At 36.3% G+C, this 20,989-nt stretch overlaps 2 protein-coding genes across 2 annotated transcripts; both read left to right on the top strand.

Moving 5' to 3' along the window:
- Nucleotides 1–1,815: 1,815 nt before the first annotated feature.
- On the top strand, nt 1,816–2,718 carry LOC137817898 (uncharacterized). Its single transcript, XM_068621123.1, has one exon. The coding sequence runs from the start codon at nt 1,816–1,818 to the stop codon at nt 2,716–2,718; it is 903 nt and encodes a 300-aa protein (XP_068477224.1).
- Nucleotides 2,719–5,183: 2,465 nt separating this feature from the next.
- On the top strand, nt 5,184–5,534 carry LOC137817897 (uncharacterized). The gene has a single exon (XM_068621122.1). It carries the CDS (start codon nt 5,184–5,186, stop codon nt 5,532–5,534), a length of 351 nt encoding a protein of 116 aa, XP_068477223.1.
- The last annotated feature ends 15,455 nt before the right edge of the window (nt 5,535–20,989 follow it).

The following is a 20,989-nucleotide window of genomic DNA, read 5'->3' as shown; positions in this document are numbered from 1 at the left end:
TCCAACACCACTCCCTCTCCATTGACTCCATCACGGTCTCCACGCACAAACCCTCGCACACGGCCGTGCACGGCCTGCACTTCGCGTCGCGGAGCGGTTCTGGGCTCGACAACGCCGCCACCTGCACGTTGAACAGCCCTGGAGGAAATTTGTAAACTCAATCATAATTAGCATTTAGTTTCTACGTTACCGTCACACTTTAACTCCACGCAACTCTGGTTGGTGTACCTTTTCTAAACGATGATGAATCATTGAGATGGGTATGGCCAGAGAGGAACTTCCCTCGCACTACCCTTTTCACCCTATCAAAATTACACCAACCTTCCAAAGTTTCCACTTTTCATCAAAATTTGTGCTACCAGATGGCTGGAAGGTCGACTTGCCAATAAGTATCACAGTTAAACAACGTGATTATACATGAATAAACCAACTTAAGCGCAAAGCATAGTTAAGGTGTAATTGGGCCTCCAACTGAACCTAAAAGCAGACCCATAACAGCAGAGCCCATCCATAACAGTATAAATAGAGGAAGAGGCACAACACTCGAGGTAACTATTCACTCCCTACTCCTCTGGTACCTAACTCTCGAACTGACTTGATCGTCAGAGTGTCTTCATAGGCACACCCCCCATCGTGTTCAGATCAAGGGAGATCCAACCAAGAAAAGCCCAATCGAGAGACCGGAAAGATGAGAAGATTGTAACAAGAAGAAGTGTTCTGCAGGGTTCTAGCTTTGTAGGAACATTTTGACGCCCACCGTGGGGCCGAGAAGGAAACCCCACGAAATATCCACATGGTAACTACGAGGAACATTACAGGCAACGACTGAAATGCGCAGCAAGAAACCAGTCACCCGGATCCTCTGAATTAATCTTGAAAATACAAAAGGAGATAGAGATGTTGAAAAAGAAAAGCGAGGAAGAGATAAGAGGGATAAAGCGCAGGGGGGAGGAGGAGATGGAAGCATTGAGAAAGGAGAATGCCCAAATGAAACAAAGGCTCGCTGAGAGATCCGACATCCCGGAAGCAGTGGCTGACATCCCCCTGGACAAGAACACGGATACGGATGTACATTAAGTCGGGAGTTCATATCAAGAAAATACCAGGCCAGCCTCAGCTAATGCTTTAGGCACAGCTCCTCGAAGAACCCCCTTTGTTGAAACCATCCTGGAGGTGCCTCTACCGGGAACTTGGAATAATCCAACGTTGGATAAGTATGATGGAACCACAGACCTGGATGAACATGTGAACGCTTTTTTTGACGCAAGTTAGCCTGCACACAGCAGAAGACGCACTATGGTGTCGAATATTTCCCACCTCTCTTAAAGGAGCAGGTTTACCTGACTACCGACTCAGTCCATAGACTGTTTTGACACGCTCACAATGAGATTCGGAGCTCAATTCACTACCAGCCGGCCACACCACCTCACTTTGATCGCCCTAGTGAATATTTATCAGGAAAAAGTTGAGTCCTTGAGAGCCTTCATGGACAGATTCGGCAAGACAACTTTGAACATATGAAACCTAAGTCGCAAAGTGGCAATGCACCATATGGTGACCGCACTAAAGTCGGGACCGTTTTCAGATAGCTTGTGCATGCAGCCGGCCACAACATTGGATGAGTTGCGCCAAAGAGCCACCAAATACATGCAGCTGGAGGAATTGAAAGAATTCTGAAACAAGGCTCGGACACCTGATGAACCCGAAAGGAGGGGTGACAGGAGAACACCAACACAATTCGGGAAGCCTAGAGACTTTCCCAAAGGGTCGCGTTTCACCCGTTACACCCCCATGACGCCCGAAAGGTCGAGAGTCATGGAAGAAGCCCTCAATGTCGATCTTCTTAAAGCACCAAGCATAACTCCCACTCCGCAGAGTGCGGATCAGACCAAGCATTGTCGGTACCACCGTAATTTTGGGCATACAACGGAAGACTGTTGGGCCCTAAAAGACAAGATTGAAGAACTCATACAAGTAGGACATTTGCGATGTTGCGTCCAAACAAGCCAAGATGGGAAAATCGAAGCAAATGCCGGAAAGAAGCAAGAGGTACGTAGGAACACCTCAAAGAGCGAGCGACGAGGCCGAGAAGGAAGAGACCGCCAACGAACCATGCTTGTACGAGGGGTGATAAACACGATTGCCAGAGGTTTCGTAGGAGGAAGTACAACATTATCCTCCTGGAAAAGGCACCTCCGAGCAGTCAGCTCTGTCTACTCCATTAGCAGGGGCAACAAGAGAGACCTGCCTCCTATGTTTTTCACAAACGCATACTTCAAAAACATAAACCCAAGACACGACGATCCCATGGTGGTCACTATTGAAGTAGCCAACTTTGTAATCATGAAAACATTGATAGACCAAGGAAGTTCAGTGGATATCTTGTATTGGAAAACCTTAAGGAAGATGGGGATATCAGACGACGACATCGTTCGTTATGATGAGGAAATCATTGGCTTCGCGGGACAGAGGGTCAACACCAAGGGGTACATTGACTTAGAAACTAAGTTCGGAGAAGGAAACCGGGACTGTAGAATAATCAAGATCTGGTACCTGCTAGTCGACGCTGAATCGTCCTACAATATCTTGATCGGACGGTCCTCTCTCAATAAATTGGGGGCTATAGTCTCAACTCCTCACCTGGCCATGAAGTTCCCGGCCGACAACCCAAGTCGGCCGATCAAAAAACTGCAAGAGAATGTTACGCAGCAAGCCTGAAAGTTCTCCCGCCTCCACCACCACCTAGCCGAAGGGCCAAGGTCCATCATATATCCCTAAATGATGACTTAGATCCCAGACCAAACGACGAACATCAGGTAGAGCCAAAGAAAGACATAATGCTATGTTAAATGGGTTGGGAAGATAGAATACACGACTGAGGTCAACCAAGGGAGTTGAAGAAAAGAGCATCGTCACAACTAGGTGGCTGGCAAATATAGTCTTGGTACAAAAGAGTAACGGAAAATGGCGAATGTGCACCGATTATACTCATCTTAACAAAGCCTGCCCTAAGGATTTGTACCCACTACCAATCATTGATCGACTGGTAGATGGGGCAGCCAGCCATAAAGTGTTGAGCTTTCTCAACGCATACTCTGGATACAACCAAATACGCATGAATTCGGCCGGGTCGACTTCTGCTATGAAGTCATGCCTTTCGGTCTAAAAAATGTTGGTGCAACCTATCAAAGGTTGATGGACCGAATGTTCCGAGAACAGATTGGGAAAACTATGGAGGTGTATGTTGATGACATAATCGTAAAGTCCGATAGCATTGAGCAACATGTGAATGACCTAGCTGAGATCTTCCAGCAGATAAGGAAGTATAATATGTGTCTCAACCCGGAGAAATGCGTGTTTGGAGTGGAAGGGGGCAAGTTCCTAGGCTTTATGTTGACAAGTCGGGGAATCGAGGCGAACCCTGACAAGTGTCGAGCCCTGAAAACTATGAGAAGTCCAGACAACCTGAAAGAGGTCCAACAGCTGGTAGGGAAATTAATATCGTTTTCCAGGTTTATGCCCAGATTAGCGGATAAAATCAGACCAATTTTGAAACTCATGAAGAAAGCAGAGAGGTTCTCGTGGAACGAGAATTGCGAAGAGGCTTTCCAAACCGTAAAGCGGATACTAGCGCAACCACCCATTCTAAGCAAACCTGTCCAGGGGACGCCTTTGCTGGTCTACCTAGTCGTTTCGCTAGAAGTCGTAAGTGTCGCCATTGTACAAGGCAAAACAGAGCATAAACCAATCTATTTCGTAAGCCGAGTACTACAAGATGTCGAGACCAGATATCAAGTAATTGAGAAGGTGGCTCTGGCCCTTGTTCACGCTTCCAGAAGACTTCGACTGTATTTTCAAAGCCACAAGATCGTTGTGCGAACTGACTTCCCAATCAATAAAATTTTGCAGAAGCCCGAGTTAGCCGGAAGGATGATAAGCTGGTCAGTCAAATTATCTGAGTTTAGCATCAGGTATGAACCACGAGGACCTATCAAATCCCAATGCTTAGCAGAATTTACATCAGAGTTGCAGCAATGCCGACAACCCGAAAGCACATAGACACTGCATGTCGACGGCTCTTCAAGTAAGAGAATAGGAGGAGCCGGAATTGTTCTAGAGGGACCGGAGAAGATACAAATTGAGCAGTCTTTACGCTTCGAATTCAAAACATCCAACAACCAAGCAGAATACGAAGCACTCATAGCCGAATTGCTATTGGCTAAAGACATGGGAGCCTGAAAGGTGGAATGTAAGACAAATTCACAACTTATGGTCGGACATATTAATGGGGACTACCAGATCAAAGATCCCCTGCTCTTAAAGTACTATCATAAAGTTGTTAACATTATCAGCCAGTTTCAAAGTTGTTAACATTCGGAGCAAGGAGAGGAAGACTGGGTGTCCGACATGAAAAAAGTAGTTAAAGACCGGGAAGAAGGGAAAGAAATTCGTGACTTGTCTCTCACAAAAAAAAACTTCCTTTTTTGTCATAATAGGGGAAGATTTATATAAAAGGGGGTTCTCTACCCCACTACTCAAGTGTGTTTCGAAAGCAAAGAAAGAATACGTTTTGCAAGAATTGCACCAAGGAGCATGCGGCTTACATTCCGGAGCACGAATGATGGAAACTAAAGTTCTAAGGGTCGGATACTACTGGGCGACACTAAGAACTGATTGCGCTGATTTTTGTGAAGAAATGCGTAAGTTGCCAAGAGCACGATCCACTAATCCACCTTCACCCCCACAATCTCCAAAAACATTAACTCTCCCTGGTCGTTTACTCTATGGGGAATGGATATAGTAGGCCCCTTCCCGCCAGCAACTGGACAAAGAAAGTTCTTGTTGGTAGCTGTCGATTATTTTACAAAGTGGATAGAAGCAGAACCCCTTGCAAGCATCACGGCTCAAGAAGTTCAGAGTTTTGTATGGAAAGACATCGTTTGCAGGTTTGGAATCCCATATACCATCATCACGAATAACGAAAGACAGTTCACGAATCGGAAGTTGGTCGAATTCTATGAAAGCTTGGGCATCAAGCACAAGACAAGCTCTGTGGAACAACCGCAAACTAACAGCCAAGCCGAATCCGCCAACAAAGTCATCTTGAATGAACTAAAGAAAAGACTCGGCAGTTCAAAAGGTAAGTGGGTAGAAGAACTCGTGGAAGTTCTATGGGCCTATCGATGTACCCCCATTTGGCAACTGGGGAAACCCCGTACAACCTCACTTACGGCACAGATGTCATGCAGCTAGTGGAAGTCGAAGAGTCGACAATCCGAAGAGGACTCCATGATCTGAAGATAAATGAAGAATGTCTAAGAACGGAGTTGGACTTACTCCAGGGGTCACGTGACAAGGCCAAGATAAGAGAAGAAGCTTGCAAACGGATAATCGCAAGAAGATACAATTCAAAGACTAAACCTAGAGTGTTCCAAGAGGGAGATCTGGTTTGGAGGATGAAGGGAAAAGCTCACAAGGTCCCGGCAGAAGGAAAGTTCAATGCAAATTGGGAAGGCCCCTTCAAAGTCAGATAAAATCTTCAAAACGCGTACCGCCTAGAACAATTGAATGGTCGGGAAGTTCCCAGGACTTGGAACGCCAGTCATTTTAAAATGTATTTTTGCTGATATGTATCATGGGTATACTCTTTCCTACCTTCAATCTTTTTTCCCAAGAGTTTTTTATTGAAGAAAGTTTTAACGAGGCACCACATTTAATGAAATCAGACTTACCAGCTATATATGAATTCCTACGAAAGAAAACCTCTCGGCCAAGGAAGAATTCACCAAAGTGAATCCCTGCCAAGAGTAAGAAAGAAAACCTCTTAGCCAAGGAAGAATTCACCAAAGTGAATCCCTTCCGAGAGTATGAAACAAAACCTCTCGACCAAGGAAGAATTCACCAAAGTGAATCCCTGCCGAGAGTACGAAACAAAACCTCTCGGCCAAGGAAGAATTCACCAAAGTGAATCCCTGCCAAGAGTAAGAAAGAAAACCTCTTAGCCAAGGAAGAATTCACCAAAGTGAATCCCTTCCGAGAGTATGAAACAAAACCTCTCGACCAAGGAAGAATTCACCAAAGTGAATCCCTGCCGAGAGTACGAAACAAAACCTCTCGGCCAAGGAAGAACTCACCAAAGTGAATCCCTGCCGAGAGTAAGAAAGAAAACCACTCCGCCAAGGAAGAATTGACCAAAGTGAATCCTTGTCGAGAGTAAGAAATAAAACCTCTTCGCCAAGAAAGAATTCACCAAAGTGAATCCCTGCCGAGAGTACGAAAGAAAACCTCTCGGCCAAGGAAGAATTCACCAAAGTGAATCCCCGCTGAGAGTAAGAAAGAAAACCTCTCGGCCAAGGAAGAATTCACCAAAGTGAATACCTGTCGAGAGTACGAAAGAAAACCTCTCGGCCAAGGAAGAATTCATCAAAGTGAATCCCTGCCGAGAGTAAGAAAGAAAAGCTCTCGGTCAGGGAAGAATTCACCAAAGTGAATCCTTGTCGAGAGTACAAAAGGAAACCTCTCGGCTGAGGAAGAATTCACCAAAGTGAATCCCTGCCGAGAGTACGAAAGAAAACCTCTCGGCTGAGGAAGAATTCAACAAAGTGAATCCCTGCCGAGAGTGCGAAAGAAAACCTCTCGGCCAAGGAAGGACTCACCAGAGTAAATTCATGCCGAGAGTACGAAACAAAACCTCTCGGCCCAAACACTACTGATAAAGCAATTAGGAAAATGTAAACATGCATATGCCACCGAGAGAGTAGGAGAAAGAAAGGACAAAAATGATATTGAAAAGAGAAATAACTTGTCATTTAATCATAGTCAAAAGAACCGGGAAGTCGTTATGTCTACACAAAAGGGGGTCAAATGTTTACAAAACAATCACATATAACCCATACATAGAGAACAAACCTAGCTATCAGACTCAATGTGCTCGACCTCAAAATCTTTCGGGGGAGCTGAGGCCACTACTTGAGTAAAACTTAGAATCTAGTCTATCGGCATGAGCTAACCCTCATAAAAGTCCTTATCAACATCAAATTTCCCTTCGTCTAGAGGAGCATTGTAGAAGAAAGCCGCTTGTTGGAGAGCCTTCTTGAAGCCAAGCTCGTGTTCTTCCATAACGCTATCTTCAGTCACTTCTAGCTCTTTCAACAGCTTCTCTGTCTTTTCTTCAGACCTATGATTGGTCAAGGCCATGTCCGAGAGACTCCCCTTCAGACCTCGGATCTCTTCATCTGCCTTTTCGGCAACCTCTCTCCCTGTCTTCTCAACCAACTCACACATTTCCTTCCACTTCTTCATCTCGACCTCCAGGCTTTGATTCCGAGCTGAAAGATTGGCATTCTCAGCCGACGCTGATTGCAACTTGGCAGCCAATTCGTCCAACTTGACGCGAAGACCTTCCACTTTGGCAGCATGCTTTTCCCTTTTCATTAAGTCTGAAGCCATACGCTTACTGAGGACTAGAGTCCTGGAGCACAACTCCATAAATGCATCGTGCATTTGGGAAGGACGCACCGAGAGGAATGCATCTTGCTGATAGGGGTTCAGCTTGACGTTGACCTTCTCGGCCACATTGAGCTCATTACCAAGGAAGTCGGGGTCACTTGAACTCGACCCTCCAGCCACTCGGCCTATTTTGGGAGACTTCCCCGAGGAAGAGCACTCTCCGTGACGCTGAGAAGACTTGCCACGGTCCTTCCCATGCTCCTCCTTCCTCTTCTTTGGATTAGAAGGAGGACGATTGACCTCAGTGGCAGGCACCGTAGTGAGGGGAATGGCCACTTCCGCAATCGGCGTAAATGAACCTCCCGGCACCTCTCCCCCCTCGGCCTGTCGTGCTTGCCTTTTCAAACGCAGCTCTTGAAAGTAATCTTTCTTCCCACTTGGCAGAACCAGACTTGCCATTATTCATAGTCGGATAAGCGCTAGGACGAGCAGAGTCACATACCGTCAATATCTACACATCTATGAGACGATAAGTAAGCACAGACGAGAGACCGGGTTGCAATCTTGCATGGAAGTTGGTCCAATACCGATAACACTTGTAGGTCATCATCGATCATCAAGGACCTCGGCCACACATTGAAGCGCGTTGGATCCTTCGTCCAATAGAAAGGGAACCTAGGAGTTTGGCCGTCAAAGAAAAACGACTGACCTTCCTCCTCAACGACAACCTTAAAGAAACCACCTTTAATGTTCTTATAAGAAGTCGTGTAAGGAGAAAATAAGCTATTTTTTGCTTGACCAACCAAAGACACCCAACCTATACGGTCACTCAGCCTCGTACCAAAGAAGTGTAAAAAAGACTTGGCGGTTGCCTTAACGCATAGCACCTCACACAACACCCGGAAAGCCTGGAGTGAAGCCCAACTATTCGGATGCAGTTGCATAGGTGCTACGTTTAAGATACGCAACACTTCCATGGTAAAATTATCAAAGGGAAAGTGGACATGAATATCCGAAATCAAACAAAAATAAAAGTAAAAGAAATCTTTTCGCTCTTTCCCTCTCCCCATTTGTGCATAGAATTTATTATCTGTTAGAAGGGAGTAACATGTGAGAATTTGGGTAATGTGTTTAACCATTGTAAGTCCTTCATTACCGGGAAGTATCCCTTGTGAGATTTCATTTTCTCTCTGAACAAGATTTTTTCTCATTGTATTCAGAAGTCTTGATCTTAGGAGAAGATTAGGACAATCGCTATAAGAAAATCTAGATTTACAGAGAGATTATTACATACGGATAAAAATTCGTATGTAAAGTCAATGTTACATACAAATATTTACATACGGATTCTAATACGTATGTAAAATTTAATTCAAAAAACAAAAGTTATTATATATAGATATAATCCGTATGTAATTTATTTTAAATCTAATTAAAATAATAATAAAAAGTGTTACATGCAGATTATATTCGTATGTAATGTATTAAAAATTTAATTAAAAAATATTGTTACATACGGATTTAATACGTATGTAACGTAAATTAAAAAAAAAAACTGTTACATACGAATTTATATGTATGTAATATTTTTTAATTAAATTTAAAATAATTTACATACAAATTTTATTAATATTTATAATATTAATAATATTTATAAAATTAATAATTTATAACATCAATAATATTTATAATATTTATAATATTAAAATAGTAAAAATATTAATATTTATAATATTTATAATTATATTATTATTAATATTTATAATAATAATAATAATTATATAGATATAGAATCTATATATAACTTATTTTAAATTTAATTAAAAATATTACATACGAATCAAATTGGTATATAATTTATTTCAAATTTAATTAAAAAATAACTAAACATATTATTAATATTTATCATATTAATAATACTTATAATATTTATAACAATTGTAATATTTATAATACTTATAATATTAATAATTTATATAATATTCATAATATTAATAATATTATAATGTTAATAATATTAAGAATATTTAATAATATTAACAATATTTAATAATATTTATAATATTAATAATATTTAATAATATTAGTAATATTTAATAATATTAACAATATTTAATGATATTATTAATATTTATTATATTTATAATATTAATATTAATAATATTTATAATATTAATAATGTTAATGATATTTATAATATTAAGAATATTTAATAATATTAACAATATTTAATAATATTAATAATAATTAATAATATTATAAATATTAATAATATTATAATGTTGAGGGGTGAACCAATACAAATTTAGTGGGCTCTATTATTTTTGGATTATGTTTGTTGTTTTTCATGTTAGCGATTAGAGCTTGGGCTCCATTAAACCCTCGTCCCTTGATGTGAGTTGAATTTAGGATTGTTCATTTTAAGGTGACACTTTTTAGATTTATGATTGAGATTTTTAGGCAATTAAGAGTGAAAACGTAAGGAAAATCCCCACTGCACATTAACTTAACCAAGTGGTTAAGTAGATGTGAAGACTCATTTCACAAAAGCAAAAGGAAAACACAATTATAAGGTGCAAATGATGACAAGATATGGTATTACAGCTCTGATTAGAGCTCTGGTTGCTACATTTATCTATGGGTGAAATTGTTGATCCCTCACAAGATCTTTGTTCACCTTACCATGTTAGTTCATCAGATAATTCATGTTTGAATAGAGTTTACTCTCTCATTACATAACAAGAGAGGCAAGTTTTTGGTGATCAATTCAAGGCAATGATTGCTACTAGTAAAGGAGGTTATAATAACAATGCTACGACTTATGGCATGGGTGGTGGATATGGAAGAGGAAGCTATGGAGGAGGATATACTTCAAAAATTTGCAGTTATTGCGGAAAGACAGGGCATACCATTGATACATGCTATAAAAAGCGTGGTTTTCCACCTCATTTCAAATTTAAAAATCAGAACCATCATCAGAGTCATGCAACCTTTCACAATACAAATTTTAACAATAATGAGCAGAATCATGAAGGTTCAAAGTCAGAAGTGGAGTCTCAACAAATTGGTTTTACTCATGAGCAGTATCAAACATTGTTAGCTCTTTTACAACAGGTCAAATCCAGTGACAATGTTTCTAGTCAAGTATTTGTTATTCCTTCCAACATGACAACACAAACTGGTAATAACTTTATTTCTTCTTTTAGTTCTTGGATTATTGATAGTGGTGCTACTAATCACATTTGTTCATTCTTAACTTACTTTACTTCGTATCATCAAATTGATCCTATTTATGTCAAATTACCAAATGGAAATCAAGTCATTGCCAATTATTCTGGAAGTGTTTTTCTCAATCAAAATCATGTCATAAACAATGTTTTGTATATTCTTTGCTTCGCTTTTAATCTTCTTTCAGTAGCAAAATTGATTGATAGTCTATCTTGTGTTCTTACCTTTGATTCTAATGGTTGTCACATTCAAGACAAAAACTCCTTGAAAATAATTGGTTCTGCTAAGATGCTAGATAGACTTTATATATCCCATCTTACCAGAAATTTCAAATTAAACCCCTTGAATCTACACACATCATCAATACTATTAATGTCAGTGCTAGTGATCTAGAAACCCTTTGGCATTTTCGATTAGGACATATTTCAAATAAATGTATTGATGTTATCAAGAATAAATTTCCTTATGTTAAATATAACAAATCTTTTGTTTGTGATGTTTGTCATTTTGCAAAGAAAAAAAGACTTTCTTTTCCTATTAGTACATCTAAATCAAAAAAATAATGTTTTGATTTGATTCATGTAGATATTTTGGGACCATACTCAATACCATCAATTCATGGTCATAAATATTTCTTGACCATAGTTGATGACTATTCGAGGTACAAATGGATTTTTCTTTTGAAACAAAAATCTGAAGTTGTTAAGGTTTTGGAACATTTTGTTATTTTTGTTCAAACACGGTTTGAGACAACAATAAAAATAATAAGAAGTGATAATGGAACTGAGTTTGTCATGACTAATTTTTTTGTTAGTAAAGGAATAATACATTAAACATCATGTGTCAATACTCCACAACAAAATAGTATAGTTGAAAGGAAACATGGTCATTTATTAGATGTAGCAAGAGCTCTTATGATACAATCTCATTTACCCAAAATTTATTGGTCATATTCTGTGATACATGTTGCGCATATTATAAACATGCTTCCCACACCTGTTTTAAACTATTCTTTTCCTCATGAAATGCTTTTCAAAACTGATGCAGATTTTAATGGATTAAAGGTGTTTGGTTCTTTATGTTGCTAGCACTTTGTCAACAAATAGAAGAAAATTTGATCCAAGAGCATCAAAATGTGTTTTTATTGGTTTTCAAAGGGGGACAAAAGGATATATTTTGTTGAATATTCAATCAAGAGAAATTTTTGTGTCTAGGGATGTTGTCTTTTATGAACATGTTTTTTCATACCAAAGGGTTCAAGATAATAGCAATGAAACTAACAGTTCTGACATTAATGATCAAATTTTGTTTGTTGAAGATCAATCTGTCTTAAGTCGGCCATCACAAGCCATTCTTGTACCTTGTGATAATACACCTTGTGATAATGTTGAAAATAATAGTGATAATAACTGTGAGTCAGAAATTGAGGTTTTAGAAGAAGATTGTTCCCATATAGATCAAAACTTCAATGAAAATCATGATATAGAACAAAGTTCTGAATCAGATCCATCTGTCCGAATGAGCACAAGAATAAAAAGACCATCTGAGTATTTAAAGGATTATCATTGTAATCTTAATGTTTCCAGTGTATCTTCAAGAGTTAAATACCTTTTTAATTTTGTTTTGTCTTATAACAATTTATCACCTTCTTACAAATCTTTTGTTATGTCTCTTTCTTCACATGTTAAGCCAAACACTTATTCTGAAGTTGTAAAACATGACTGTTGGAGAAAAGCTATACAATGTGAGATATCTGCTTTAGAGTCAAATCAAACTTGGGAGACTGCTCTTCTACCTAAGAACAAAGCTGCCATAGGTTGCAAATGGGTATTCAAAATAAAATATAAGGTTGATGGGACAATTGAAAGGTATAAAGCAAGGTTAGTGGCAAAGGGATATACACAAACAGAAGGTTTGACTACCTTGATACTTTCTCTCCAGTAGCAAAGATGACCACCATAAGGTTGCTTCTTTTTTTAGCTTCTATTTATAATTGGGAATTGAAACAATTAGACATAAACAATACCTTTTTACATGGAGATTTGAAAGAAGATGTATACATGGTTGCTCCTCCTGGATTGACTTCTATTCCACCAGGAAAAGTTTGTAAACTAAAAAGGGCTTTATATGGCCTTAAGCAAGCCAGCAGAGAATGGTTTGCCAAACTATCATCATTTTTGCTTTCTGTGGGATATACTCAATCTATGAATGATCATTCCTTGTTCATTAATTCTTCTGAAGGATCTTTTACAGCATTATTGGTATATGTGGATGATATAATATTGGCAGGAAATGATAAAGAAGAGATTGCTCGAATCAAACAAGCCTTGAATCAGACATTCAAGATTAAAGATCTTGGGAATTTAAGATATTTTCTTGGTCTAGAAGTAGCAAGAAGTAAGACAGGAATAATGGTAAATCAAATGAAATATGCATTGAAACCTGCACCCACTCCTATTGATAATCATGAGAAATTCTCTTCTACTAGAAGTGTTCCTTTCACAGATATTCAAACCTACAGAAGATTGATTGGAAGACTTAAGTATCTCACTAATACCCGACCTGACATAACATTTTTTTTACAACAACTTTCTCAGTTTCTTGTTAAGCCTACAATTGTTCACTATAATGCAACGATTAGAATTCTCAGATATATTAAAGGGGCTCCAAGTCTTGGTCTATTTTTCTCTTCCACTACCTCTGTTCATCTTAAAGTCTTTTGTGATAGTGATTGGGGCACCTATAGTGATTCAAGACAATCAGTGACTGGTTTTAATGTGTATCTTGGGAATTCTATCATATCTTGGAAATCAAAAAAGCAAGGAACAATATCAAAGAGTTCTTGTGAAGCTGAATACAGGGCAATGGCTAACTTATCTTCTTCAAGATTTCAAAGTTCATTTTGAGCAACCATCTCTTTTATATTGTGACAATGACTCAGCAAGATACATTGCAGCAAATCCAGTGTTTCACGAGCGTACAAAACATATATAAATAGATTGTCACGTGGTCCGGGAAAAATTAAAGAAGGATCTCATCCATTTGCTTCCCATTTCCACCACAGAGCAACTGGCTGATATTTATACCAAAGCTTTAAGTCCTCAATCTTTTAAGAATATTTGTTCCAAGCTGGGTCTCATCAATATTTGTTCCCTAGCTTGTGACGGGGTATTAGAAGGATCTTAATATTAATTGGGTGTCTTTTCTAATTATCAGTTGTTTCTCTTTATAGAGGTATAACCTTTATTTTATCTTTGTGTTATGATTCTACTATTTAATTGTTGATTCTTTTCCTCTTTAGTTAAACCTATAATGAGTGTACTAATTGTATATATTCAGATCATTTGTTTTGATTTCAATAGCAAGAAAAGAGAGATATTCATTCTCATATCTTTTACCTTCTTTTTACTCTTTTGTTCTCTTTTATTCATCTTTGTTCTATTTCGTAATAAAAACAATAACAAAAGGAAATGACCGAATAGAAACAAGGAAACAAAACGAGAACATATTTATGAATTGAATGGAATGATAATGGAAGGAAAAGATGAAGGATTAAGGATGCTTATAAGCAAGAATTGAAATGACGAGCACGCCACTTGGAGGATGAAATTACTCCAAGATAAGTGTTGGAAGCCGCCACTTGAGAGCTCTCAAATTCTCACAAGATAAGACTAAAAGACTAAGAGGACAAGCCTCACTAGCATCTCACACAAATTGTGCATAGTAACTTTTCTTCTATTTAATTCAACTTGTAAAATACATAGGCCTCCTATTTATAGGTGAAGGAGCCTTGGAGAACAATCTAAAGGGGTAGGATGGGAAAATGAAAAAAATGGGAAGTCATAGGGTTTGACTAAGTCAAACCCGCATCCTAAGTTTGTCCTTATAAAAACTAGGTTAAAATGTCTTCCAAAAAGGCTAGGAACAAGTTAAAATGCTACCTACACCCCCTATTATACTAAAGACACCTTATTCTAGCCTATCATTACTATTTGGACCCTAAATTGAGCCCAATTTATTTACATAACTTTTCTCTTGTGAAAAAGACCAGAAGGAAAATTTCTGATATTCTGGTTTATAGCTTCTTCTTCTGTTGATGCTTTCTCGAGGTTTGGTGGGGTCCAAATTTAAAATGTTTAAAAAATATATTATAATTAATATTTTTTTATATTAAAACTGAATCTTATAATTATAATATATATTTATAAAATTAATACAAATGTGAATATTTATTTATAAATATTAATTATAATGTTTATATATTAGTTATAATTATAAAATCCAGTTTAATATTACTTATTAATTGTAATAAATATAAAAATTAATTTTTATATTTATAATTAATGTTAATATTATAATTAATATTTATAATTATAACTAATACTCCCTTATCAGATCTCCTAGACGACGTCGTTGAAGCTCGATCCTTCCAACAAACTCTACTTCCCTTGTATGCATCTTTTTCCACTGTCCTATCTTTTCCCGTGTGTTGTTTTCATGTACTGGAACAAATAATAGTTTTGGTTGCCATCAAATTTTTGTATCCTGTTTTTAATGGCTATTCCACTCTAGGTGGGATTAAATTAGTTTGTTCCAAAATTTATTTTTGTTTTTGATAATGATAATCACTTGTTTTTAGTAAACCTTGTATCTCTCCCTAATGTATCCTTCTCTTAATTACTAATAATACTTAAATGAAAAAAAATGTAGATCCAGTATTTTAGATATTTTTTAATATCAACAATCAGCATAATCATTTAAAACAAATCTTATTCTATTATATACAATTCTATTTTAGATTGAAAAACAAGTGTTCTTCTTTTGTTTACATTGATACAATTCTATTGTTTACGGAGATACATAAAATATTTTTTTTAACATCAAAGAGGTTTAAATTATTTAAAAATTAAATTATAATTAATATTTTTTTATATTAAAACTGGATTTTATAATTATAATAAATATTTATTGTAACATCCTTATATTTTCCCATATCTAATAACCATAATCTGTATGAAATATTAAAATAAATATATAAACATAATACAAATATATCTACAATTTCATTATTATAATATTTCAAATTATCTCTCTCTTCATAAGACTTCAAACATTTACATAAAATTAAAAACAAAATTTCAAAAGAAAAAAGAAAAAAAAATTCCATCATCCATCTTTTCACCGAGAAACTTTATCACCTGTAACAACATTTGCTCACGTGTAAAATACACGATCATCACAGATCAAAGAAAAACAACCACAAAAGAAAACAAAGGGTAAGCTAGGTAATTTTAAAACTTATAACATAAATATAACTTTAAACATCCACATAAATCCATCATTTCTCATGCATTTCACATAATCATCAAGTGTTTATCAACAATTTCAATATTCATTTTTCTCATGTCAAACTTTTACTCACTCATAACACATAGACACTTGACTCTACTTCTGGAAGACTCGTGCGTTGACTTAGACTCAAGGATCTACACCTGACATACTACATCACTGTGAAATCCACACAACTATGCGCATAAATAATCTCAATATCATCTCTCTCCTAGTATGACAGGGTTAACTCATATAACAGGTCAAGTTAGTTATCTTTCAAACAACTTACCCATTCATATGAACCTCCTTCGACTTTCACTACCTGAATAACTTCATCTATATGATTCCATTATCTCAGTAGAGTCAAGATATCTCCTTCTAGACGAATCCCTAGTCAATACACATCCTCAACAATCTTAACACGGTATTTTCTTTCCTGAAAATACTATGTCTTGATTAAAATTCATACTCTGAACCTCACAAAAATCCAACATCAAAGAATCAAATCATACAAAATTTTAGAATTTCCAAAACATACCACAATTCATCTACTAATCATATAAATGTTTTATTAAAGAGATTTTCAATTAAATGTACATGAAATAAAAGTGTATATAATTTTTAATTATACAAAAAGAAATAAACCAACCTTTTAAAAACAAATATATATAGAAAACAAATTTCAGATTTTTTTTTAGATAGTCTAGCTTAAGCTAGAATTTGCTAGCTTGAGCTAAAATCAACCTGAGAGCACCCAGAATTTTAGCTTGAGCTAGAATTTGCTAGCTTAAGCTAAACTCAACCTGAGAGCACCCAGAATTTTAGCTTGAGCTAGAATTTCCTAGCTTAAGCTAAACTCAACCTGAGAGCACCCAGAATTTTAGCTTGAGCTACAATTTGCTAGCTTAAGCTAAACTCTACCCGAGAGCACCCATAATTTTAACTTAAGCTAGAATTTGCTAGCTTGAGCGAAACATGCTGAAAAATTCTGCATAACTTAATATACCTATTAGATTATAAATCAACATCTCATTCAATTCATAAATTTATAAATCTACACATTACATTGACAGTTCTTGTTCAGCATGATACAATCACTCTCATTGAATCATTGAGCTATTATGTCCATCTATACATATATATGATTTCTAATTCCAAAACCATTTAAATCAAACAACCAATTCTCAATCACAACACTTTCAATTTCAATCAAACTACAATCTACTCAAAACAAGAAATCTTGTAACAAAATTTGGAATTGGTGACCACGTCACACTCAATTCAAATCTCTAACTTAAGGTTCTATTGACAATTTTAAACTAGCTTCCCTTACCTGGACTTTAGCAGATGCTCACTAAGAGCTCCAAACCCACCAAAAGTTTAAGGATACCCTAACCTGCACCACATAGTCATGATCACAAATCTAACTATATCACTAGGATCCTCAGCTAACAAAGACTAATTCTAAAGATAAAAACCTCACATGCAAACTTAAACTAAAAGGCAACCTAACCAGATCAAAACTAACTCAAAGGAAAAGGAGCCAAGAATGATCTTACTTTATCTAAGATTTTGATCAGTAAATCTTGTAGAGTTCACTGCTAGGAGTCCAATGGCGGACTTCCATCGTTGATCTGATGAGCGAGGAGATCAGAATTTTAGAGAGAAGGCAAAGGAAAGGAAAAAATGTTTTTAGAGAGATGGTGGTTCTTTTAAAATGAAACTTGAATAACTAAATTTCTATTTATATAGCCTTTTCACTTTAATAATAAAATATTCAAGTGTCATTTTAATTGTACCATTTATACTCTAAGACTATTTTTCTAGATCCTTACATTCCCCCAACAAGAAAAAAAATTTGACCTCAAAAATTGACTTGCTATAAAAGGGACAGGGATAGGTTTCTCTCATGGTTTCATCTATTTCTTAAGATGAATCACCAAACCTATCAACCCACACTACCTTCACCATACTGACGGTCTTCAATATAAACTGATATTACTTTAAAAGACATGTTATTCTTGATTTGCACATTATGGATTATGAGAATCAAATAAATGAGGTTTTTATTAATGAAGGAAGAGGACATTCACCCTCACATTTGAAGTTCTTCCTTCTAGTCTTCTCAAAATTAAAAGAAGACATAAAATAAAGATGAGGCCCAAGCCCAAAGCCCAAGCCCAAGCCCAAGAAGGCCAAAGCCCAAAAAGCCCAAGTCCATCCTATGAGGGGCAAGGCCAAGCATTAAATAAAAGAGCATCATTTGAAGTACTCTTGTATAGTTGTAGGAGGTGTGAATATTAAATAAAGAAGTGTGAAAATGTAAAATAAAGTCACATTATCCATGTGACTTAGGAGAGTAGGTATAGGTGTAGTTTTTAGGAGGTGTCATAGTAGAAAAAGGGCACACCTCCCATGTGACTTGTTTTTTGTGGGAATTTCAAATAAGTTTCATTTGAATTTTCCCACCTATTTTTCAGCACCCTCACATTATAAATAGAGGTGTGAGCTCTTGTAAAATGCAAATTGGAAATTGGATATAGAGAAACTCTACTCAAATTGAGAGATAATTGTGAGAACTTTGTCTTCTCCTACACCTTTTCTTATCTTTAGTGCATTAGGTTCTCTCAAGTGGCGGCATTAGCTCACTTATCTTGGAGCCTTCACCATCCAAGTGGCGTGATCACCAAACCAAGTCCTTCATCTCCATAAGTTCTTCTCTCCTTCATCTTCCAATTCATTTCCTACGCTTTACGAAATGCTAAACATGTCTTAAGCTTCTTTCTTTTCGGTGTTAAGCTTCCTTTTCACTTTATGTTCGGTGCATTTTTGTTCTAGCTTGTTTGTTCGATTCAATTCTGTATTTGAAGCATTCTATTCAGTTCTTTTGCTTTTAATAGATGGATCTTCCATGTGAGTTTGGTGTTTGGTGCAAGTTTTGGTGAGTTCTTGAAACATAGAACATTGATCCAATTCTATTAAAAGTGCCTATTCAATCTCCAACTCAAGTTGATTCCATAAAATTTCAAAGAATCATCTCTATTTGGCTAGTGGAATCATATCAATGCATTTCCAATGCGTGACTAGATTCTTGAATATACTTTGCTTAGTTGAGACACATGAAAGACATTGTGTAGGTTTAGGATTTGATAGGGTCCAACAAACTTCAGGAATAACTTCTTCTTAATAGCTCTTCCTTATACTCTTGGTAAGTGATACTCTCAGAAACACATGGTCTCCAACCGTAAACTCCAAAGGTTTCTTCCTCTGATTTGCATATGATTCTGCCTATTATGAGAAATTTTCATTTTGTCTTGTATCTGTTCCACCTTCTCAGTGATCTGTTGAATTAAATTTAGCCCAACCAATATTGTCTCACCATTCTGATACCAACATAAAAGAGTTTTGCATTTCCTCCCATACAAACTCCACCAAAGGCAACATCTCATTCCAACTTCCTAGATGATCCAATACATATGTCCTCAACAAATCTTTTAAGGATTAGATCGTTCTCTCAGACTGCTCATTTGTTTGAGAATGATATGCAGAGCTCATTCTCAATCTAGACCCCAAAGAATCTTGTAGAATCTGCCAAAACTATGAAGTAAATCTGAAATCTCTATCAAAAACAATATTCGAAGGCACTCCATGAAATTTCACAATCCCTCTGATGTACAACTGTGCTAACTTGGCCATATTATTCTCAAATTAACTGGAAGAAAATGAACACTCTTCGTTAGTCAATCATCTATCACCTAGACTGCATCATGGTCTCTTACTATTCTCGGCACATAGGTAATAAAATCCATAACAATGTTATCCCATTTTTACTCGAGAATATCCTTATATTTTCCCATATCTAATAACCATAATCTGTATAAAATATTAAAATAAATATATAAACATAATACAAATATATCTACAATTTCATTATTATAATGTTTCAAATTATCTCTCTCTTTATAAGACTTCAAACATTTACATAAAATTAAAAACAAAATTTCAAAAGAAAAAAAAAACATTTTTCCATCATCCATCTTCTCACCGATAAACTTTATCACCTGTAATATCATTTGCTCCCGTGTAAAATACACGATCATCACAGATCAAAGAAAAACAACCACAAAAGAAAACAAAGGGTAAGCTAGGTCTTTTTAAAACTTATAACATAAATATAACTTTAAACATCCACATAAATCCATCATTTCTCATGTATTTCACATAACCATCAAGTGTCTATCAACAATTTCAATATTCATCTTTCTCATGTCAAACTTCTACTCACTCATAACACATAGACACTTGACTCTACTTCCGGAAGACTCGTACGTTGACTTAGACTCAAAGATCTGCACCTGTCATACTACATCACTGTGAAATCCACACAACTATGCGCATAAATAATCTCAATATCATCTCTCTCCTAGTATGACAAGGTTAACTCATATAACAGGTCAAGTTAGTTATCTTTCAAACAACTTACAAATTCATATGAACCTCCTTCGACTCTCACCACCTGAATAACTTCATCTATATGATTCCATTATCTCAGTAGAGTCAGGATATCTCCTTCTAGACAAATCCCTAGTCAATGCACATCCTAAACAATCTTAACACGATATTTTCTTTCCTAAAAATACTATGTCTTGATTAAAATTCATACTCTGAACCTCACAGAAATCCAACATCAAAGAATCAAATCATACAAAATTTTAGAATTTCCAAAACATACCACAATTCATCTACTGATCATATAAATGTTTAATTAAAGAGATTTTCAATTAAATATACATGAAATTAAAGTCTATATAATTTTTAATTATACAAAAAGAAATAAATCAACCTTTTAAAAACATATATATACAGAAAACAAATTTCAGATTTTTTTTTTAGAGAGTCTAGCTTGAGCTAGAATTTGCTAACTTAAGCTAAAATCAACCCGAGAGCACCCATAATTTTAGCTTGAGCTAGAATTTGCTAG

Source organism: Phaseolus vulgaris, chromosome 10 (genome assembly GCF_000499845.2).
Source record: "Phaseolus vulgaris cultivar G19833 chromosome 10, P. vulgaris v2.0, whole genome shotgun sequence".
NCBI classification, from domain to species: Eukaryota; Viridiplantae; Streptophyta; class Magnoliopsida; order Fabales; family Fabaceae; genus Phaseolus; species Phaseolus vulgaris.
Note: the sequence above shows the minus strand (reverse complement) of the source record. Positions and strands in the feature narration are given on the sequence as shown.

Bases quoted from the DNA above. Each gene is read 5' to 3' on its own strand.
- LOC137817897 (XM_068621122.1), top strand. From the start codon at position 5,184: ATGTACCCCCATTTGGCAACTGGGGAAACCCCGTACAACCTCACTTAC.
- LOC137817898 (XM_068621123.1), top strand. From the start codon at position 1,816: ATGGAAGAAGCCCTCAATGTCGATCTTCTTAAAGCACCAAGCATAACT.